Source organism: Hemitrygon akajei, chromosome 1, assembly GCF_048418815.1.
Source record: "Hemitrygon akajei chromosome 1, sHemAka1.3, whole genome shotgun sequence".
NCBI classification, from domain to species: domain Eukaryota; kingdom Metazoa; phylum Chordata; class Chondrichthyes; order Myliobatiformes; family Dasyatidae; genus Hemitrygon; species Hemitrygon akajei.
Genome location: NC_133124.1, coordinates 120,247,932 through 120,272,458, shown reverse-complemented (window position 1 = coordinate 120,272,458; position 24,527 = coordinate 120,247,932). Strand labels below are relative to the sequence as shown.

Genomic DNA, 24,527 nt, shown 5'->3' with positions numbered 1-24,527 from the left:
GTTATGGTTCTCAGCTGTTGCAGGCTAAAACGAGAATATTTGATGATTTCCATCATTTTCAAGGAGAGCTTCTGTTCTGGTCATCCATGGTATAGGCGCCCCGGATATACTGCAGATGACTGAAATTTTGGTTTACGTGGTAGGTCTTAGGGAGTGACTTAGAGGTGGAGAGAGAGCAAGAGAGATTTAGATATGAAATTCCATAAGGAAGAGCCTTTGAGCCTGTAGTCACCACAATCCAGCAATTAAATTTGAAAGCAATCTAGATCAGGGAATTGGTGTAGCAATGATTTCCTGTAAAGTCAAAGGGCTAGACTGATTGCAAAAAGAGTGTAGGGCGAAGACTTGCAGACATTTAAAAAGGACAAAAATTCTAAGAACAATGTGTTGCTTAAGCAGATACAAGGCCATCAAGCATAGGGTTAATGAGTCTATGGACTCATTTTGTTATGAATGCTATTTGTTTTCTTTTATTGCTTGTACAATTTTTAAAAATCTCTCTGCACATTGGGTGTTTGATGGCCTTCTTTATGGGTTCTTTTGGGTTTCTTTGTTTTCTGGCTGCCCGTAAGGAGACAAATTTCAAGGTTGTATAATACATGCATACTTCTATAAGAAAGGTACTTTGAACTTTGAACAGAACTGGTTGAACAAGCAGCAAGAGTGTGCAGTTTGAGGGAATTTGAAGACAGGTCAAGGATGGAGTAGAAGAGTCAAGCTAGCAGCTAACAAATATGGGAAGCTGATTTTAATGTCAATTGTGAGGATTATTGGGAAGTACAATTCAAACTCCTAGCATTTATTTAAATACTGTTATAGGAAAATGAGGCAATGCAGAGTGCAGTGATCCAACACAAGGTGGAAGTGAAGGAGATGTGAGGACATTGTCATGCTCTGAAGACAAGGAAAGAAGAAGGGTGTAGTAGTATTGTGTTGTCAATCAAAGAAGACACAATGCATCATAGGTTGTAGAATTGTACAATTAAAAAGACAAATACTAAAAAACTATAAATAGATTAATGGCATCTGACAAATGCAGCAATCACCTATCACTAAGCCAGTATAACAGAATGAACAACCGTAACATTGCCTCAATAACCACAAACACTCTTATTCTTAACGTAGATGGCATTATTTTGACAGTACTATAAATTTAATTTTCTTCAGAATCTATTATTGTAAAAACCACACCTATTTTTTGATCAGATGTCATGGGATCAGGCTGAAAGAGGAGCTGTGACCAAAGGTGAGACTAGCCATGAAGGGACAGGCTCAGGGGGCAAACGGTCAACTCCTGCACCTACTTTTTATGTTTTTATTAATGTCGCCAAGAGGAATTTGCTACAGTTTCATTCTACTCTCACAGGCAAGAGTCACGGGAATATCAACTCTACCATTATACAAGGTCAGTCCATTATATCTACCTTCAATAACAAAAAAAGTCAACAATGACTTTTTGTAATTAACAGGTAAAGTACACAGGATTAAACTAACAACCCATGAAGTCACTTGCAACACCTACCAACTCAAGGTCCTCAGCTTCCATCTTTAAATTGGAGTCCATTCCTTTAGTTTGGAATTGGAAACAGTGCACTTATTGAACCTGAAAGAAATAAAGTCATATTTACATAAATTTGGTTTGCATTCCCATTTTCAGCCAATTCTAACTCTAAATTATTCCTCTTAAATCAGGCCCATTAACTGTTTCTCGTGCCTCAAATACTGTTCGACTTGTCCTGTTTCCCCCACATTTTCTGCTTTAATTTCAAATTTACATTATTTTAAATTTGCCCTTCAACTAATTATCGATTGGGTTATTTAAGAAGGCAGTTAAAAATAACTATTTTACGAAGTGTCTGGAGCCACATCTAGTCCAAGCTGGTTTAGGAAGGCAAGTTTCCCTCCCTGTGGAAAATGAAACAGTTAACATTTCAGGTATAAACTGAATGATGCACCATCAATAACTCACTCTGAGACGTAAGAAGCGAGATATCGGCTTTTATTGACTGGAAGAATGAACAACACTACATCCTGGAGAATGAGGCCGGGCATCAGGCCTCAATCGCCTTTATACAGGGGTCTGTGGGAGGAGCCACAGGAGCAGTCCAGACAGGTATATGTAGTTCACCACACTGAACAAAGAGCTTTTGACTTCAAACGTTAGCTTTTTCTTCTTTCCATAGACTCTGTCTGACCTACAACAATCTTCCAGCACTTCCAGATTTTGTTTCAGATAAGAAAATGAGACCACATGACAGATAAACAGAATTAGGCCACTGGACCGATTGAGTCTGCTCCACGATTCAATCATGGCTGACTTGTTTTTCACCCCCATTTTCCCTCCTTCTCCCTGTTAGCTTTAATCTCCTTACCAATTAAGAACCTAACAATCCCTACCTGAAATACACTCAGTGACTTGGCCTCCACGATCCACTGGCTGAAGAAAATCCTCAATTCAGTTTTAAAGGGATAGTCCTTTATTCTGAGGCTGTGCCTTCAGATCCTAGACTATCCTTCCAGAGTCATGGAATCATAGAAAACTACAGCACAGAAACAAGCTCATGCTCAACTAGTTAAACAGTCAACTCCACTAACCTACACCGTGACCATAACCTTCCCTACCCCTACCATTCATGTGCCTTTCCAATCTTATCTTAAACGCTGAAATCGAGCTCGCACGCACCACTTGCACTGGCAGCTCATTCCACACATTCCTGATCCCCTGAGTGAAGAGGTTTCCCCTCATGTTCTCCTTAAGCTTTTCACCTTCCACTCTGATGACCTCAGTGGAAAAATCCTGCTTGCATCTATCTATACCCCTCATAATTTTGTATACCTCTATCGAATCTCCCCTCAAACTTATATGTTCCAAGGAATAAAGTCCTAACCTATTCAATTTTTCCTTATAACCCGTCCTCCAGTCCCAGCAACATTCTTGTAAGTTTTCTCTGTACTCTTTTAACCTTACTTACATCTTTCCTGGAAGTAGGTGACCAAAACTGCACACAATACTCCAAATTAGGCCTCACCAATATCTTACACAACTTCAACATAACATCTAATTTCCTGTACTCAATATTTTTGATTTATGAAGGCCCTATCAACCCTATCTACTTGTGACGCCATTTTCAACAAATTACAAACCTGTATTCCCAGATCCCTTTGTTCTATCACATTCCTCAGTGCTCAACCGTTCATTGTGTAAGATCTACCCTGGTTGGTCCTCCCAAAGTGCAACACCTCACACTTGCCTGCATTAAATTCCATCTGCCATTTTTCGGACCATTTTTCCAGCTGGTCCAGATCCCGCTGCAAGCTCTGATTGTCTTCCTCGCTGCCCATTACACCCCCCAATCTTGGTGTCATCTGCAAATTTGCTGATCCAGTTTACCACATTATTATCCAGATTATTGATATGGATGACAAACAATGGACCCCGCACAGATCCCAGAGGCACTCCACCAGTCACAGGCCTCCAGTCTAAATCCAAATTGCTGTCTCATCTTGAATGCCAAGGGATTGAACCTTCTAGACCAGCCTCCCATGCAGGACCTTGTCAGAGGCCTTGCTAAAGTCCACTTACACAAAATCCACTGCCTTGCCTTCATCAACTTTTCAGGCAGCAGTGCGAATTAAACTTGGGTCGCTTATGCAGTAACATGTTGTGCTAATGCTACTATGCAGCCCCATTTTTCTTAAACAGAGGAACAGCATTAGATATCCTCCAATCTTCCAGTACCTCACGTGTTGCTAAGGGTGATTTAAATATCTCTACTAGGGCCCCTGCAATTTTTACACTTGCCTCCTATAGGGTCCGAGAAAAATCTTGTAATGCCCTGGGGATTTATCCACCCTAATTTGCCTCTCAACTCAGCAAATACCTCCTCCTCTGTAATCTATATAGGGTCCATGAAGTCAATGCTGTTTAGTCTCATTTCTGTAGACACTGTGCCAATCCTCCTAAGTAAATACAGTTGAAAAATCCCATTTAACATCTCCTCCATCTCTTTTGGCTCCACGCATGGATTACCATTCTGATCTTCCAGAGGGCCAATTTTGTCCCATGCTGTCCTTTTTATCTTAACTGTAGAATCTCTTAAGATTCTCCTTCACCTTATCTGCTAGGGCAACCTCATGCTTCCTGATTTCTTTCTTAAGTGTTCTCTTGCATTTCTTGTACTCCATAAGCATCTCATTTATTCCTATCTGCCTATACCTGCTATACACACTTTCTTCATAAATGGGACCTCAATATCTCTTGAAAACCAAGGTTCCCTTAACGTATTATCTTTACCTTTTATTCTGAAAGGCACGTACAAAATTAGTACCTTCAAAATTTTACTTTCGAAGGCCTCCCACTTACCAAGTACACCTTTGACAGAAAACAGCCTGTCCCAATCCACACTTGCCAGATCCTTTCTGATAACATCAAAATTGGCCTTTCTCCAATTCGAATCTCAACCAGTAAACCAGGCCTATCTTTCTCCGTATTTACTTTGAAACTAATGGCTTTGTGATCACTGGATGCAAAGTGTTTGCCTACACAAACTTCTGTCACCTGCTGTGTCTCATTCCCTAATAGCAGATCAAGTATCACACCATCTCTTGTTGGACTTCTATGTACTGATTAATAGACAATAGACAATAGGTGCAGAAGTAGACCATTCGGCCCTTCGAGCCTGCACCACCATTTTGAGATCATGGCTGATCAATTACTATCAATACCCGGTTCCTGCCTTGTCCCCATATCCCTTGATTCCCCTATCCATAAGATACCTATCTAGCTCCTTCTTGAAAGCATCCAAAGAATTGGCCACCACTACCTTCCGAGGCAGTGCATTCCAGACCCCCACAACTCTCTGGGAGAAGAAGTTTTTCCTTAACTCTGTCCTAAATGACCTACCCCTTATTCTCAAACCATGCCCTCTGGTACTGGACTCTCCCAGCATCTGGATCACATTTGACAAGCTCTATCCCATTTAGTCCTTTTACAGTATGGCAGTCCTAGTCAATGTGTGGAAAGTTAAAATCACTTATTATAACAACCTTATGTTTCTTGCAACAGTCTGCGATCTCTCTGCAAATTTGTTCCTCTAAATCCTGTGGACTATTGGGTGATCTGTAATGTAACCCTATTAACGTGTTCATACCTTTCTTATTCCTCACTTCCACCCATTACGCCTCACTAGGCGAGTTCTCCAATCTGTCCTGACTGAGCATTGCCATGATATTTTCCCTCACCAGTAGTGCCACCCCTCCTCCTTTAATCCCTCCCGCTCTGTTGCATCTAAAACAACAGAACCCTGGAATATTGAGCTGCCAGTCCTGCCCCTTCAGCAACCAAATCTTTCTCATGGCTACAATATCTTAATTCCATTTGCTGATCCATGCTCTGAGCTCATCTGCCTTTCCTACAATACTTATTGCATTGAAATATACACAGATCGTGCTCAACCTTTAGATTCCTGTCTTTCTAATGGACTTTCCTTCAAATGAAAACATCCTCTCCACACCCAACAAGCAGATTTCCAGTGCCTGGATCTGCAGTGTTCTTGGTTTTTAGACTTACTTCACAAAAAAAGTGTACCAAACTGTACAAGTTTTTACAAAAAATAAAAACTAGTAAGCTGCAGATGTCAGAAATCTGAATGGAAATACTCAATAAGTCAGTTAGCATCTGTGGAGAGAGAACAGAAGACTCATTGAACTGAAGCATGAACCCTGTTTAATCTGATATAGGATACCGCCTAACCTGACAAATATTACCAGCACTTTAAGTTTTTGTAATAAATTAGTTGTTTCACATTCACTAGGTTTTCAAGCACAGTTTAGTTAACTGAATTTAATATCCCCAGTTGTCTTGTTGAGATCTGAAGTCGTGACCCCATGATAGATCTCATGACTACAACCTCAATACCTTATCATGATTCCACCATATCCACACTCAATCCAAGTCAGGTATTGAGAAATGTGCACAATTACTAGTTGCAATCATAGACATCTTTCATGTGGTATTATAAAACATAATTTGAAAGCAACTGAAAACCACTAAAATGCCTGCTCACCCTCTGTTCCTTTGTTCTCTCCTCTTGATTTACTCAGTTCATCTCACACCACCCCCCAGCCCTCCATTTTCCTATGTTTTTTCCACTGCATCAGCCCATCACCCACTGGGTGCCCTTCCCCGACTGTTCCCATCTACCCACACCATTGCCCTCATTTGATTCTATACTCCACCTTCATCTCCGATCAGATTCCCGCACCTGCAGCTTTCTGATGCCTTCACATTTCACCTCTTGGCTTCTGTCACTAGTTTCACACATTCCTCCTCCATCTGCCTATCAACTCCACCCCCATCTCATGTGCATCCACAATTGCTTGCCGGCTCTTGCACTCCCTTATACCAGCTATATCCACTTAACTCTTTCACTTCAGATGAAAGATCTCACCCAAAATATTGACTCTCTAATTCCCTCCACAGATGCAGTCTGACCTGCTGAGTTCAGTTATTTCTCAGTTATTGTGATACAGCGTGGAACAGGCCCATTCAGACTTTCGAGCTGTGCTGCCCAACAACACCCCATGTAACCCTAGCCTAATCACAGCACAACTTACAATGACCATTTTACCTACCAACTGATACGTGTTTGGACTGTGGGAGGAAACTGGAGCACCACGAGGAAACCCACATGGTTATGGGGAGAATGTACAACCTCCTTACAGGCACCAGTAGGAATTGAACCTGGGTTACTGATACTGTAAAGCGTTGTGCTGACCACTACACTACCAAGCTCCTTTTGTTTATTGCTCCAGGTACCAGTATCAACAGTCTCTTTGGCCTCAAAACTGCAAATGTTGGAAATCCAAATAGAAAGCAGGAAATGCTGGAAACACTCAACAGGTCCAGTAGCATGTGCAGAGAAACAGCCTGATTGGCAATAACTTGATAGTTCTGTAACAAAAACTTGATTAAAATCCCTGTAAGACAAATGATCTAAAGCTTACACAAAGAGTTCATTTCTAATGTAAGTCTTAAAGGGATGGCAAAGTAATTTAGGAGAGAATTCCAGAAGTTATTGGGCTGTCCCTCAAAATCCAGGATGACCTGCTTCCATTCTGGTTTTGTGCATCCTGAAGTGACTAGTGAGGCCGATGTGGGAACTGTAAGATCTTCTACAGACAGGGCAGGTGGGGTGGGGGGGTTTAATCTGTGAGCTGATCTACACCTTTTACCACTTACACAGGTCCCCAAGACCATAAGACATCGGAGCAGAATCAAGCTATTCAGCCCATCGAGTCTGTTCCGCCATTCCATTATGGCTGATCCCAGATCTTGAGTGTGCTCCCAATGTACAGCATCGACTAACGCTCAACTGAACAATGAAGAGTAATGAGAGTGGTGACACACAAGAAAGGAGTTTCCTGGAGACACAAGAGACTGCAGATGCCGAATTCTAGAGCAACTCAACATCAGCAAGACCCAGGAACTGATTTGCGGACTTCAGAAAAGGGGAAGTCGGGGGAACACACACTAGTCCTCACTGAGGAGTCAGCAGAAGAAAGAGTGAGCAGCCTCAAGTTCCTAGGCATCAATATCTCAGAGTATCTATCCTATGCCCAAAGTACTGATGCATTCATGAAGAAGGAATGCCAGGGGCTGTAATTCACTAGGAGTTTCAGAAGATTTAATGTCAGCAGACACTCTTGCAAAATTCTACAGATGCGCGGTGAAGAGCATTACCACTGATCAAGAACATGTTCTAGATGCGACGCCTCAAAATGGCGGACCCAATCATTCACCAGACAGGACGTGCCCTCTTCTCGTTATTACCACCGGGGAGGAGGTACAAGACTTTGTAGAACCACACTCAGTGTTTTAGAATCAGCTCCTTCCCCTCTGCCATCAGATTTCTGAACAGTTCATGAACCCTTGAACAATATCTTATTATTTGCCTTTTGCAATATTTATTTATTTACGTGACTTTATAGTAACTTTTATGTCTTGTACTGCTGCTGTAAAACATATCAGTTCACACAAGAAGCTGAAAGAACTCAGCCAGTCAGGCAGAATCTGTGGGGGGAAACGGGCAGTCAATGTCTTGGGTTCAGACCCTTCATCTGGACTGGAAGACAGAGGCGAGATAGCCAGTATAAAAAAGGAGGAAGGAGGAAAATTTGGCAAGGTATTGATGGATCCAGTTGAAGAGGGGTGAAAGGCAGATGGGAAGGGGAGAGTGGGAACTGTGCCACAAACTCAGAGTGATAGGTGTGAGTGGCAGGGTTCTGAAGATGGTGGCATCTCACAGGAGAGAAAGGTGGAGCCTGGAACCAGACAGGCAGGGAAGAGGGAAAGGCAGATGAGAGCAGTAGGGAGGAGTATGTGGGAGTTTTGCAAATGGAAAGGATAGAGTAGGGTAAATAGACATGCCGATGTGGGGCTAAATTGTTCAAGAGGTGCGAGATAAATGACAGAGGCGATGCAGTTTACCAGCAGTTGGAGAATTTAATGTTCATGCTGATGGCCTGTAGACTACCCAGTAGAATATGAAGTGTTCCTCTACTTTAGTGGAGAATTGAGGAGTGCTCCCATGTGCCTAACACTGGCTCGGCCCCTCCCACAGATAAATCTCAATCCCATTTATCCACAGCAAGGGATTTTAAAACCTGATTCTGTGTGAATGCAAGAACTATAATCGGTCCTCTAATTCCACAACATGAGCACAATGCAAAACCACTTCAATTTAAAGCAATTTCCGCAACATAAACACTGGAGTATGACAATTAACACTGCAATACTCTCGCAGACACTGAATAATGAGGTGTTAATTGTTCATTGAAATGAGCCAAATGAATAGATTAGTATTTATAAAGGTGTAACAGAGCCATCATGTTCTGTTCCTTCATTTTCCATTAAGAGATGTTATACTTTCACAAAGCAGGCTTCCATAAAAATTCAAAGGGAGATTTTTCCCCCTGAACTATATATTTAAATTAAGTCATGCAGAAAGTCAAAAAAAGTGCAATACAGCTTTTTGGCACATCAGAAATGCCGGAACGTCATACCTTCTGAATGAAAGGCCAATGAACTGAAACATTAGTGACACACAATCTGCTGGAGGAACGCTGCAGGTCAAGCAGCATCTGTGGAGGTAAAGGAATTATTGATGGCTGGGTCAAAACCCTGCAACAGGATCAGTCAAGTCGAATTTACAGTGAGGTACAGGTACAATGAAAAACTTGCCCACAGTAGCATCTTGGATACGCAGGCACAGATGACACACATAACATAAATTATAGACTATATAAATTACACCAGGCAGAGGATTAAAAAGCTGTGCAAGACGATAGTGCCAAAAAAAGACGCAATCAATGACAATTCCATGGTCGTGTAAGAGGTGGTCTGTACTGTTCCATTGCTGAGGTAGGGTTGGTTCAAGAACTTGACATTTGCAGGGAAGTATTTGTTCCTGAACCTGGTGGTGTGGGACTTCGGGCTTCTGTACCTCCCACCTGACAGTAGCAGGGCGAAGAGGGCGGGGGTCCTTAACAATAAATGCTACCTCTTGAATCAATAACTCCTGTAGATGTTGTCAGTGGTGGGAAGGGCTGAAACATAATTGTTTCTCCCCCCACAGATGCTGCCTGACCTGCAAGCATCTCCAATATCTCCTGTTTTTATGTCTCATTGAATCTGTTCCCTGTCTGTATATTTGCTAGGCTTGTTGATTTACTCAATTTCATCTTTTGAAATGAGAAACGGTAGACTTGGTGTATAACATGATAAATTCTGTGACTTTTTTTGATACATGGTAAAGGAGAAAAAGTCAGTATCCTCCCTAAGAGTTTCATTATCTAATCCTGTCCTTGGCAAGAATAGTGAATAAAAATTTCACTAGTAATATACTACGTTATAGCAGACCAAGATAGAGACTGCAAAGAATAGAAAAGCAGGAATATGAACAGAAAATGCAGAAAGACTCATCTAAGGAAAGAGAAGGGGGGTTAACATTTCAAGCTGAGTTCCTTTGTTACCTCTCTCTTTCCATGGATGCTACCTGAAATGCAATTGGTGTATTATTGTTGTAAGTATGCTCTCCAGGGATCATTCCAAACACAAGTGCATTGAGGTAGTACAAAAGGGTAAACAGTAACAGAATGCTGAATGTAGAGTTACAGTTGACCAGAAATTGCAGTGCAGGTAGATAAATACAGTAAAGTGATGACGAGGTAGATCAAATGATCAAGAATTCATCTCTTGAGTGCTTCCAACATTTTTTATATTTTATATTAGATTTCCAGCATTTGCATTTCTGTTTAGTTTAACAGTAAACTTGTTCAGAACATGTTAATGCATGGAAGGTCGGTAAGCAAAAACTGCAAATACTCAAGTACGATTATGATGTGATGGCAAAAACCAAAATATTCCCTAAAGGCCAGAAAAGGACACTCAATTCTTGTAGATACAAGGTATTTGAAAAAGGGAAAGGAGAAACAGAGGAAGGTGCAGCAGTGGTATTGATTAGGAAGTATATGTTCAAGATGATCTTGAGGACAGGTATTGAATCCATCTGATTAGAGTCAAGACACAAAGAGGAGGTAACTGTACAACAGAGGAACAGAGGGGATTCTGTAGACCACTAAATAATGAGAGGAAGTGAGACAGAGAGAAAAGAAGTCAGAGAGAATCGGAAAAAAAGAAAAAGAGAGAAAGTGTGAGAAAGAAAATGCAGTGAAAGTGAGAGAGACAGAGAAAGAGAGAGGAGGAGCAAATCCATTAGGAAATGTTCTAGAGGTATAAACTTCCGGTAACTGAAATTTGCTTCCATTGGAAGAGGACAGCCTTTTAAAATGTGTTCAAGAGAATTTTCTTGATATGTATATTTCTGACAATTGAATTAGGTTCTGAGGAAACGATGAGCCAAATGAATCACACGCCAGAGGAGGAAGACTTACAGTCACAGTAATCATCAGGTCTTCAGGCAGTAGTGTTTGATGGTGGCAACGAAAATCTAAATTGAAACATTTAATTTCATTGGAATGACAAGGAACCTGGGCAGAACCAAATGTTGGTAAGCTCATGGAATGCCAGAACTTCAGGAGTACATGTTTGAGGAACAGTCCCACTCCGGAAGGTGGAAAGGGAACCAACATCAGATGACCAAGAACCTTGGGATGGTGCAAGTTGTTTTCTGTGAATCTGTGGAATAAAGAAAGTTGAAGAGAGATGTATTGGAGGTGTACAAGATATTGGCTGCTTTAGACAGGGTAAACAGAGGGAGCTGTTCCCAAACACAAATGGTACAAGATCCAAGGAACACAAACTCAAAGTTTCAGGCTTAAGAAAACTGAGGATGTAAGAAAAACATTCTACTTATGAATCTTTGCTATTAAGTTCTCGACTATTGAGTGTATGCACCTTTCATTTACAGCTACACTTTGTATTCACTGCACTGGAGTACATCGTACTGAACTACTTATATTGCATTTTACACAAGATCACAAGACAAAGGAGCAGAAGTAGGCCATTCGGCCCATCGAGTCTGCTCCGCCATTCCACCATGAGCTAAACTATTCTCCCGTCTAGTTCCAATTTCCGGCTTTTTTCCCATACCCCTTGATACCCTGACTAATCAGATACCTGTCAATCTCCTCCTTAAAAACCTTCAATGATTGGGCCTCCACAGCTGTATGTGGCAACGAATTCCATAAATCCACAACCCTCTGGCTAAAATAAAATTCTCTTCATCTCTGTTTTAAATGGGTACCCTCTAATTCTAAGACTGTGACCTCTTGTCCTGGACTCACCCACCAAGGGAAACAGCCTTTCCACATCTATTCTGTCCAACCCTTTCAACATTCGAAATGTTTCTATGAGATCCCCTCTCATTCTTCTATACTCAATACACAACTTTTTCAATTTATATAATCTCATTTAACAAAATGTTTTTCAGAATTTCATCGGTTTTGTAAATCAAGGAACGCCTGTCTTTGAAGGGAAGGCACTATGGGTATGCATATATATATTTTCAATAATAAAGATCCATCATGATCGTTTCAAACACCAACTAATTCCTCTATCTTATAGAACAAATAAGAGAGGCACTCTGGATAAAAAAAAAAGCCTCAATTTTTTTTCTTGCATAATATGGTATGTATAATAAAATGAGCTGTCAGAAGAAGTGGAAGAGGCAAGTACAATTACAACATTTGGACGCATACACAGAGTAGGAAAGATGTAGAGGGATATGTTTTAAATGCAGGTACCTGGGTCTACCTTGATTTGGCATGGACGAGTTGGCCTGAAGGACTTGGTTTCTCTAATGAATAACTCAATGACTCTATGGTTTGCATGTTCTTTATAGAATCATGTAATCATAGAATGGTTGAGACATTAAAAGTCAAAGAGCTGCTAACAAAGGACCTGAGGGGGCAACATCTTCACGCAGATAGAATGAGCTGCTAGAGGAAGTGGCTGAGGCAGGTCCAATAACAATATTTAAAAGATATTTGGACAGGTACACAGACAGCAAAGGTTTTGAGGGTTAGGAGTGGAACACGAACAAATGGGATTAGACTAGATGGGCAGCTTGATCAGTGTGGACAAGTTGGTTCAAAGGCATGTGTTCCTCTGTGACTCTATAACTTGGGAAATAGATTACAAATGCTTTGCTACCTGTGCTTTCATGTGAAAAATAATAATACATTAGTGAAATATTTTAACAATGTCACTGAGTTTACAACATACATAAAAAGTTAGGTATAAATAGAACAGACGTTATAGGAAGGGCCATTGTGTGAGAGGGCCAGTGTTAGAATTGGAAGTTCAGGCTTTGGCTCATGAGGCTTCAGTAAGAAGAAGCAGAGACTATAGGTAGATTTTTTTCATTTAATTTTTCTTTGCACAGTTAGATCAGTGTGGATGCCATGCAGGATAGTGGAATGCTCCTCTCAGGGGCTGTGGGAAGACCTCCAGTATCCCTGACAACTATACCTGCAATAAGCACATCCAGCTGCAGCTTCTTACAGACTGTGTTAAGGAGATGAACTCCAGATCATTTGATCACAGGACGTGCAGGGAGGTAGTAGGTAGAATCTCAATCCAGTCCATGGGTTGAGATTCTAAACTGGAGAAAAGCCGGTTGATATGGTGTCAGTAAGGCCTGGCAAGCACGAACTGGGACAGCAAATCGTAAACTTGAGAGAGACTGCAGATGCTTGAAATCCAAAGCAAAGCACACAAACTACTAGAGGAACTCAGCAGGTCAGGCAGCATCTATGGAAATGAATAAACAGTCAGAGTAGTAGCAGATGGCTGCCTCTCTGACTGGAGGCCTGTGACAAGTGGTTTGCCACAGGGATCGGTGCTGGGTCCATTGTTGTTTGTCATCTATATCAATGATCTGGACAATAATGTAGTAAACTGGATCAACAAATTTGCAAATGACACCAGAACTGGTAGAAGACAACAAGGAAGGCTGTCAAAGCTTGCGGTAGGATCAGGACCAGTCGGAAAAATGGGCTGAAAATGGCAGATGAGTATTGAGCACAGGAGCTGGGATGTAATGTTGAAATTCTGTAAGACATTGGTGAGGCTTAATTTGGAGTATTGTATCCAGTTTTGGTCATCTACCTAGAGATAAGATGTAAATAAGATTGAAAGAGTGCAGAGAAAATTTACAAGGATACTGCTGGGACTTGAGGACCTAAGTTATAGAGAAAGATTGAATAGGTAAGGACTTTGTTTGCTAGTACATTGAAGAATGAAGGGGCATTCGATAAAGGTATACAAAATTACTAGGGGCACATATAGGGTAAGTTCAAGCAGGCTATTTCCACTGAGGTCGGGTGAGTCAAGAACTAGAGGTCATGGGTTAAGGGTGAAAGGTGAAATGTTTAAGAGGAACATGATGGGGTGGTGAGCATGTGGAACCAGCTGCCAGCGGAAGTGGTGGATTAGGGTTCGACTACAACATTGGATAGATGTATGGATGGGAGGGATATAGTTCAGACGCAGGTCCATAGGACAAAGGCAGATCAATATTTCGGCTGTAGTGTTCGGGACTCTATATATCTTTTGAACACATATATTAAACAATTCCATATCACTGAACAGTTCTGACAGTGAGCTGAACAACAATTTAATAAGTATAATTATTCTTCAGCTTACAAGAAAATGCAATAATCTGTTCCTTTTTTGTTTTAAAAAAAGTTTAAATGTAAAACACGATTTTATACCCCTATGGTGCGTACAGCGGGAATCCTCGCATGTAGGAAGTTGTTTTGGCAAGACGATGAGAAAATACTATTAGGGTTCTAGGAGTAGAATGCTATTTTTTTAAAAAATTCAGTTCAACGTTGCATTTTTGACAAATATTAGAAAAACAACTTAAATGCAAATAAATTATAAAATTAATTCCTTGAGGCGAAAGAAGTCACAGGAAAGACGTTTTCCCTTTTTTTCTTGTACAGTCGCTCGATTGTTCGCCAGCCATTTCCCAGATTTTGCAATTTATACTACATTTACCACATAATGCAAATAACCCCCTCCCCAAATTGCTGCAACAATGCAGTTCCACGGTCCAACAACTGCACTTGCAAATATCCGTGCATCGCTCCGAGAAAGGTTTGAATCCACGCGTCATTTTCCACTTCATACTATATAACCCCAGTAGCCTGGGGTTTTACCTGGGCCTTTTTCTTTGGCGAAACAATGGGAGGAGTTGCGTCTGCTCTTCTTCCTGATATATTTAATATAAAATTATTAGCAAACTTGCATTTGTTGCAGCGTTGTAGTCTTACCTGGGCGGTGTACTGGAGATCCAGAATTTGACCCGGGTCCCCTCGCCGACTTCAGTGGCTTTGAGCACCTTGGTAACTGTGACGCCACCGCTCTCCTAAACCAAGGGATCCTGTTACAGACACCGGACAGATCTCGATGACAGATGAGAGAGAGAGAGAGAGGAATAGGGGAGGTCTGCGCCAATTCATGATTTCTACTGCAGGTGCCAACGAGCACCAGTGCGTGGAATCCTCACCAGAGCTGAGCGAGATGGTAGGTGCCTTGAGCGCCAGTGCAGGGTTTCTTTTGACAGGTTCGTAGGAGAGGATGCATTTAGCACCAGTGATTAGTTCCTTTTGACAGGTGCGAGGGGGAAATGCACTGATTTCTAATGCATGATATTCTGTGACGGTTAAAGGATGCATTCACGACCAGTGCACTGCTGTGGCAGCATCCACTGGCAGGCCGTCTTAGTGATCAAGAAAGCTCAACAATGTATGTAATTTCTTGGGCATCGGAGAAGATTTGGCTGGTCCAGGACGATTTTCTGGAACCTCTATGCGTGAATTATAGGAAGTATCCAGCTTGATATGACAACTGTTGTGCTCTGGACTGACAGAAGCTTCGACGAATGGTAAACACAGTTCAATCCATTACAGGCTCATCGCTTTCATCGCTCCAGTCCACCTTCATTGCTTCAGGAAGGCTAACGGTACCGTCAAGGGTGCCTGACACCCCAACCATCCCCTTTTCACTCTTCTGTCTTCTGGGATAGGATACAGAAGCCGGGAAGCCTGAATGATTAGAAGCCTTACTGCTATCAGGCTTCTGAACCAATCACCTCTTTCACATTCCTTCCCAGTGGTACTGCCACGTTCTCGGCTTCATTAACCCCATGGCTCTTACTTATTATTGTGACTTCCGCATTTAGCTCTGCACTGCTTCTGATTGCACTGCTAACTTTGCATCAATCTGTTGTTTTTGTACTTGTCTCTGTATTTATTGTTACCATGTTCACAAGTCACTCTGAGGTTCATAGGAGCAAAGAATTTCATTCTTTGAAAGAATGAATGAAAGAGAGAGAGAACACATTCAGCACAAGTACTTGATATCCTCTAGCATGTGACAAAGAAAGAATGTATTAAGTGCCACTGCATGGCATCATCTGGCAAGAGAAGGAATATATTCAGAAACATTGCATGGTATCTTTTGGCATGGGACACAATGCATTCAGCACAAGTGCATGGTAACTTCTGACAGCTGAGAGAGGGGCTGGTGGTGAGAAAAGAAATCGGCAGTGTCTTCAATACCATTCAGTCCTGTGTAGGTCCCAATTGTATAAACACATTCTTCAGCTCTAGACTGATCAGCCAAGGCAAGCAGCTTTTTCCACAAATGCAGTGTCAGTAATTCCAATAATAAAAGGTTACAATGAGACTGCCACAAGGCAGTCCCAATATACCAGGTGTTCAAGGGCTTGACCAATGCAGTTGCATAGTGACTTCAGGAACACTAAGACAGCATTAAATACAACTGCCATAATGGGGGTACTGGGAGCGGACCCAAATGGAAGACACAGACACTGAACTACCAGGAACAGGATTAGGCATGAAAAGGAAGCAAAGAAAGTGGGGAAGAAAGGATGCTGGACATGACACAGGCCCTGGACGAGACAAGGATTCCAGGCCTGGGCTAGGACTTGACTAGGATAGCGGAACCAGGACATGGAACTGGGAGCTAGGAGCCTGGGCTTGGACTCTGAGCCAGAGACTGGACAAGGACCCAGAACCTGGGTCTTGACTCGGGCTCGGACCCCAGAACTAGGCGAGGAACAGGACGTGGCTACAGGATGAGGAGAGGCAACAGGACTGAACCTGAGTCTCCTGGACAGGGCAAGGGAACCCCAGCACAGGACGAGGGAACCCCTGCACCGGGCTGGGCAAGGTACCACTGGGCTTGGCGAGGCACATGGACAAGACGAGAACACAAAGTTGTGGCTGGGACAGGACAAGGTTCTAGGACATGGCTAGGACTGGACGAGAACCCAAAGCCTTGACTTGGTCGAGGAAGAGACAGGAATGCAGAGCCTTGGTCGAGGAAGAGACAGGAACATGGACCACAGAGCCGGGTCCCCTCCTTGGGTACAGGACTTAGGGCTGGGACTCATTACACAGAACACAGAGCCAGGACCCCTCCTTGGGTGCAGGACATAGGGCCGGGACTCATTACACAGAATGCAGAGCCGGGACCCCTCCTTGGGTGCAGGACGTAGGGCCGGGACTCATTACACAGAATGCAGAATACGACAAGACGGTTCACAACACTAGGTAGTGGCAAACGGCCGGGCCTACCTAGCGAAGGCGTGGACTCAGAGACAGTTCAAAACAACAAAAGACAGTTCCTTATCTTGCTCCGGTGGTTGAACTTGACAGCAGTGAAGGCAAGGGTTACAGGCAAGGCGAGGCTCCAGGCAGAAGGTGAAGGGATGGGATACAGATAGGGGGTTAGGACAGGACAATCCAGCTGCCAGACGCTGAATCCTGAAGCTCTTTATGAAGCCAGCCCAAACGAGAATCAGCTGCCTCAACAGAAACTGGGGAAAACTGGAAAACCTGGAATAAGGAACATGGACCCGACAGTGAACCGTGAACCAGAATGCCCCGACAACAATACTACCAAACAATATTTCTCTTTACATTTTGTCTACTAAACTTTTCCTCATCTTTGCCATTAGAAAGGTAACATGACATGTATTTAAAAAAAAACTATTGCCAGATTTTTGATCAGCCTATGCCATCTTGTCAGAGGTCAAGAAAGAAACAGCAGGAATATTCACCCTCATTAAAACAGCTCAGGAACTACAAATACATGTTCTTCAAAAACAAGTCCTCACCAGTAGCCCCAAAGGGCCCAATAACAGAGAGTTTGATTTCTTAAAATGGGAATACATAAAATGACGAAGAAGCACATGCTTTAAGGAAATAGCAAAGTGTATCAGGGAAAGATGAAACTTAATCCTCATGGAATAAATCACAGCAGAAACCCTCCATTGCATCTAAACCAGTAATGTGGCCTAAGAAAACCATTGATTCCCATAAATTCAGAACCTTTAAAACAGTAACCCAGATTTTGTGGATAAATAGTTCAGAATACAAGTGAAGACACGTGAAGTGGAAAGCATTCTGACTGGTTGCATTGTGCTGATACGGAAACTTCAATGAGGCAACAGAGAGTGGTGCACTCAGCCATTTCCATTATGGGTGCAGCTTTGCCCTCCATCAAGAGCACCTAGAAGAGGCAATGGTGACTCAGGAAGACAACACCTATTATCTGAGACCGACATAATCTGGGCCATGCCCTTCATTGTTACCATCAGGCAGGGGGTACAGGTGCCTTAAGACTCACACTTTAAAGCTCAACCACAGCTTCTTCCGTACTGCCATCAGGTTGTTGAACCAATATGAAAAACCCTAATACTACCTTGAACTATGTATTTCTTTTTATCTCTCTCAACTTGCACTAGTCTCCTTATGTTTATTAATCGTGTAACTTCAGTAGATGTTGATTTTGTAATGTATTATGCTGCTACTGCAGGAAGCTAATTTTTGTGGCATTTATAGCCTTATGTAAATGTTCATGATGATCAATTTGAACTTGAACACATGCAGTTGTCTTGATCTCATTGAGCAGTAGAAAGTGTTACATCTGCAAACATGCTTCAGTACTAGATTTGCCATGTAATGTAATCCAATGGCAATACCTTACCTCAAGTTCCTAAAAACAGAAACTGCACCAATACACAGCTTAATGTGTGAGGGGAGAGATATAATAACAACTTGAGGGGCAACATTTTTACCCATTGAGGTCAATATAAGGAAGGAATGAACTACCAGAGGAAGTGTAGGAGATGGAACATCAATGACATTTAAAAGGGCAGAAGTGCTCATTTCATGTATGCTTAAGACTCAGTTGACTAAGCCAGACAGCACCTGTGAAAAGAAAAAAGGGTTTTCAAGTCAAAAACCCTTCGGCAAACCTTCCAAGGATATGATGAAACTCTTTTAACCTGAAATATTAACTGTGATCCCTTTCCACTGATGTTGCCTGACTGCAGAGATCTTCCGGCATCTACAGTTTGATTTTCACTATATCAGAGGGGAGAGTCCCAGTGTTTACCCTCAGGTGGTAGCCCTTGGATCTGATGTCAGGAGGGAAGACCTCATTAATGCCAATAGGGATTGTAGCATGAAAGGAAGAGAAAGGCTATCTCAGATTGGGTGTTGTGTAATACCCAGATCTTATTGGAGCTTAATGTAAAGGAACACTTAGATAGATAGATAGATAGATAGATAGATAGATAGATAGATAGATAGATAGATACTTTATTCATCCACATGGGGAAATTCAACTTTTTTTTTCCAATGTCCCATACACTTGTTGTAGCAAAACTAATTACATACAATACTTAACTCAGTAAAAAATATGATATGCATCTAAATCACTATCTCAAAAAGCATTAATAATAGCTTTTAAAAAGTTCTTAAGTCCTGGCGGTTGAATTGTAAAGCCTAATGGCATTGGGGAGTATTGACCTCTTCATCCTGTCTGAGGAGCATTGCATTGATAGTAACCTGTCGCTGAAACTGCTTCTCTGTCTCTGGATGGTGCTATGTAGAGGATGTTCAGAGTTTTCCATAATTGACCGTAGCCTACTCAGCGCCCTTCGCTCAGCTACCGATGTTAAACTCTCCAGTACTTTGCCCACGACAGAGCCCGCCTTCCTTACCAGCTTATTAAGACGTGAGGCGTCCCTCTTCTTAATGCTTCCTCCCCAACACGCCACCACAAAGAAGAGGGCGCTCTCCACAACTGACCTATAGAACATCTTCAGCATTTCACTACAGACATTAGGAGGTAGTACCTACAGACTTAGGAGGTAGTGATCATAATATGATTGAATTCATACTGCAATTTGAGAGGGAGAAGTATAACTCACATGTATCTGTATCACAATGGAATAAAGGGAATTAAGAGGCATGAGAGAGGAGCTTGCCCAGGTGGATTGGAAGAGGATACTGGTGGGGATGACGGCAGAGCAGAGGTGGCTGAAGTTTCTGGAAATATTTCACAAGGTGCAGGATAGATATGTCCCACTGAGAAAGAAGTTTTCATATGGCAGGGGTAGGCAAACATAGCTGACAAAGGAAGTTCAGGACTGCATAAAAGTCAAGGAAAGGGCATATAAGGTAGCAAAAGTGAGTGGGAAGTTGAATGATTGGGAAGCTTTTAAAATCCAACAAAAGGCAACTCAAAAAGCTATAAGAAGGGAAAAGATTAAATATGAGGACAAACTAGCCAATAATATAAAAGAGTTTTCAGTTATAAAAAGTAAAAGGGAGGTGAGAGTTGATGTTGGACCACTGGAAAATGATGCTGGTGAGGTAGTATTGGGGGACAAGGAAATGGCAGATGAACTTAATGAATATTTTGCATCTGGCATCACTGTGGAAGACACGAGCAGTGTGCAAGAGGTCCATGTATGTCAGAAAGCAGGAGTGAGTGCCATTACTATTACAAAGAAAAAAGTACTAGACAAAGTCAAAGGTCTTAAGGTGGATAAGTCACCTGGGCCAGATGGACCACATCCCAGAGTCCTGAGAGAGGCTGCAGAAGAGATAACAGATGCATTGGTCATGATCTTTCAAGAATCACTTGATTCTGGCATGGTTCAGAGGGCTGGAAGATTACAAATGTCTTTAAGAAGTGAAGAAGGCAGAAGAATGGAAATTACAGGCCAGTTAGCCTAACCTTAGTGGTTGGGAAGGTGTTGGAGTCTATTATTAAAGATGAGGTTTTGAGGTAATGGAGACTAATAATAAAATAAGTCAAGTCAGCATGGCTCTGAAAAGGGAAATCTTGAATGACAAATCTATTAGAGTTCTTTGAGGAAGTAACAAGCAGGGTGGACAAAGGAGAGGCAGCGGATGTCACTTACTAGGATTTTCAGAAGGCATTTGAAAAGGTGTCTCACATGAGGTCGCTTAACAGGATAAAATCCTATGGTGTTACAGGAAAGATACTGGCATGGATAGTGGAATGGCTGACAGGCAGGAGGCAGTGAGTGGGAATGAACTGGGCCTTTTCAGGTTGGCTGCCGGTGATTAGTGGTGTTCTTCAGGGGTCAGTATTGGGATTGCAACTTTTCACATTGTTTGTCAATGATTTAGAGACTTTGTGGCAAAACTTACAGATGATACAAAGGTAGGTGGAAAGGTAGGTAATGCTGAGGAAGCAATGCGATTGCAGCAGGATTTAGACAAGTTGGAAGAATGGGTAAAAAAGTGGCAGATGGATTAGAGTTGGAAAATGTATGATAATGCATTTTGGCAAAAAGAACAACAGTGCGGAGTATTATCTAAATGAGAAGGTTCAAACATCAGAGGTGCAGAAGGACTTGGGATTCTGTGTGCAAGACTCCCAGAAGGTTAATTTACAGGTTGAGTCTGTGGTAAAGAAGGCAAATGCAATGTTGACATTTATTTCAAAGGGAATAGAATATAAAAGCAAGGGGATAATGCTCAGGCTTTATAAGACACTAGTCAGGCTGCACTTAGAGTATTGTCAACAATTTTGGGCACCATATCTCAGAAAGGATGTGTAGTCATTGGAGAGAGTCCAGAGGAGGCTCAAGAGGATGATCGCTGGAATGAAGGGGTTAACTTATGAGGAGCGTTTGGTAGCTTTGGGACTGCACTTACTGGAATTTAGAAGAATGCAGGGTTACCTCATTGAAACCTACTGAATGTTGAAAGGATTAGGTAGGGTGGATGTGGAGAGGATGTTTCCTATGATGGGTGTATCCAGAACCCGGTTTATTGGCACAGCCTCAGAACTGAGGGGCGACCCCTTAGAACAGAGACAAGGAGGAATTGTTTGAGCCAGAGAGTAGTGAATCTGTGGAATGCTCTGCCACAGACTGCAGTGGAGGCCGAGTCTGTGCATATATTTTAGGCAGAAGCTGATCATTTCCTGATTGTTCAGGGCATTAAAGGATATGGTGAGAAGGCAGGTGTGTGGGGTTGAGCAGGATCCAGGATTAGTCATGATAGAATGGCGGAGCAGACTCGATGGGCTGAATGGCCTAATTCTGCTCCTATTTCTTATGGTCTTAAAAGGAATTCCATTTCTTAAATTGTTCTGATCTTATTCAATCTTTTAAATTACTTCTTAGCATTTTCAGCAACTTTTAAAGTTTGTAATGTTTTCAGAGATTTTTAAATGTCTTACTGTAATTATTACCATTCCAAGAGAAAAGTTACTTTTGGATTGGATATTAATTTCCATGTTACACAGTACTTATTAATTTAATTTATAGTTTTTATTATTATGTATTGCAAAGTACTGCTGCCACAAAACAACAAATTTCATGAAATATGTCAGTAATATAAACTTGGTTCTGATTCTGATTTTTGAATGACTGAATGTCAGAGTTTTTTATAGGGGGAGAGGGAAAGATTCAGACCTGTTTTTAATGAAAAGTTCATTGCTTCTTGCAGTACTATTGCAAACATTATTACAACAGAGTTCCCATTCATTCATTAGAGGATTAACTGTCTAAACCTATTTCTAAAATAATCAGATTGTTTTTCTTTCTTCTTTGTTCCACAGTTATGTTTTCCTTCTCATTCTTCTTTGGGATATATGCATATCTTTCAATCTTATCTGTGTTTGCAGGTTTGGCCTTGCAGGTGAATAACGAAGAACTTAAGTATGTTCATAATCATTTGTTCAAATCATAAAAAATAATGGATCAAATGGAGATATTTGGCCCTTAGTTACTGCATCCAGTTCCCTACTGTGCTTTTGTTCGTATCTACAATGACTAGAAGGAAACCATTCATCCCATTGTGTCTATGCCAGTTAACTGAGCATTCCTTTAAATTCCATGCTCTCAGTTATTTCCCTTAACCTACTCTTTCTCACATACCCAAGAAGATCTGTCATCCCATGTCAGATCTCAGAGAATACTCGGTGATCCCACAGAAGATGGCGCCAGCGAACAACGTGACCAAAAGCGACGTCCTTCAGACAGTTCACAAAACTATTTCTTTTACCTCCTTTTCTTTCAAATATGATTCTGCTACTATTGGACCTTGTGATTTACATTTTGATGGTGTGGTTTCAGGCCAATTGAGCGATCTGGCACTTTGCTGCCTCCGAGGGAGTTCGGTGAGGTTTCAAGCGGACTGTGTGGCCTGGAGGTCAAGGAGCTTAGAGACAGGGCTCAAGCCATTGATCAACTCCATTTCTCACAGACCTCGCTGCAAAGCATCGAGCAAGATTGAAGTTAATGAGGTTGAGAACGGAAGGCAAGCGGGTGCTCAGTGCCATCTGCCTGCATTTGACCTGTCTCTCCCACTCTCACGCGCTGCTCCCAGAGGAAGGTGCTTGTGTTTGAACGGTCCCTGTCTCCCTCTCATGCGCTGCTGCTGGAGGATGGTGCTGGAGTGTTTGGTCTTGGGCAAGGTTTAACACGTTTTGTGGTTGGATTCTGCAGCTCGCGTTATATGTGTTTCTGGTTTCTGCTTACTCTTTTGTATTGCTATTTTGCATGATCTTGATCGGAGCGGACTGGTTCTGCAGTCTGCAGGCAACAAACGACAGTGCTAAACTGAACTGAATATTCCTCAACTGCTTCAATGACGTTGTGGTTTTGATGTTTTATATTCTGTGTGCTTTTCGCTCATTTTTGGTCATATGCACAACTTGTTCTTTTTTTTGTGCATCGAGTGTTTGATGTTTTTCTTTGAATGGGGTCCATGGTGTTTCCTTGTTTCATGGCTGTCTGTGGGAAGACGGATCTCAGGGTTGTACACTGCATACAAACTTTGATAATAAACGTACTTCGAACCTTTGAATCATTTTCCTGTAACCTTTCCCTCAGTCCATTAATCCCCCTCCTGATTTTCCACCCAGGCCAACAGGAAACAATTAACCATCCACAAGCCGAGCTTTGTGATATGGAAAGAAAACAGAGTATCCATGGAAAACCCACAGTCACAGAGAGAACTTGCAACCTCCACACAGACAACACTGGATTTCAGGAACAAACCCTAGCTGTTGGGATTTTGAAACAGTCCCAGTGTCCTGGCTCTTTCCCATTATACTGCCCTGCCAGGTACTCAGACCGTTGGTAGTCCTCCTGCCTCAGGTTGAGGTTCAGTCCCATTCCAGAGACTCATGAACTAGAAACAAGAGTAGGCCACTCAGCCCTCCAATCCTGAATGGAAAATTTAGACAAACACCCCAGAGCAGGGTCAGGGTCAGAGGTACCATTCTTCAGATGAGATGTACTGGTGTTAGTTTACGATTGTCACATTTACCAAGATACAATGAAAAGGGTGTCTTGTATATTATTCATACAGATGAGATCATTGCGCAGAGTATTGAGGCAGAACAGTTACAAAGCAGAATAAAGTGTAGCAGCTATAGAGAAATTTCAATAGAAAACAATAAAGTGCAAGATCATAACCAGTAGATTGTGAGGTCAAGGGTCCATCTTATTGTACTGGGAAACCAGTTAATAATCTTATTACAGTAAGATAGAAGCTGACCTTGAGGATAGTGGAACTTGCTTTCAAGCTTTGTATCTTCTGCTGATGGGAGAGGGGAGAAGAGACAAAGTCCAGGGTTGTTTGGGTCTTCGATTATGCTGGCTGCTTTACTGGACAGCAAGAAGTGTAGACGG

The 24,527-nt window shown here is 42.0% G+C and overlaps 1 protein-coding gene across 1 annotated transcript in view; it reads right to left on the bottom strand.

The window, feature by feature from the left end:
* LOC140713579 (uncharacterized) overlaps positions 1–14,849 on the bottom strand; it is a 154,922-nt gene extending 140,073 nt beyond the window's left edge. Inside the window, exons 1-2 of the mRNA XM_073024262.1 lie at positions 14,800–14,849; positions 1,523–1,603 (exon numbers count right to left, since the gene is read on the bottom strand). Coding sequence (XP_072880363.1) covers positions 1,523–1,564 — 42 coding nt within the window. The 5' untranslated portion in view covers positions 1,565–1,603; positions 14,800–14,849. The remainder of the gene's footprint in view (positions 1–1,522; positions 1,604–14,799) is intronic.
* Between the last annotated feature and the right edge of the window lie 9,678 nt (positions 14,850–24,527).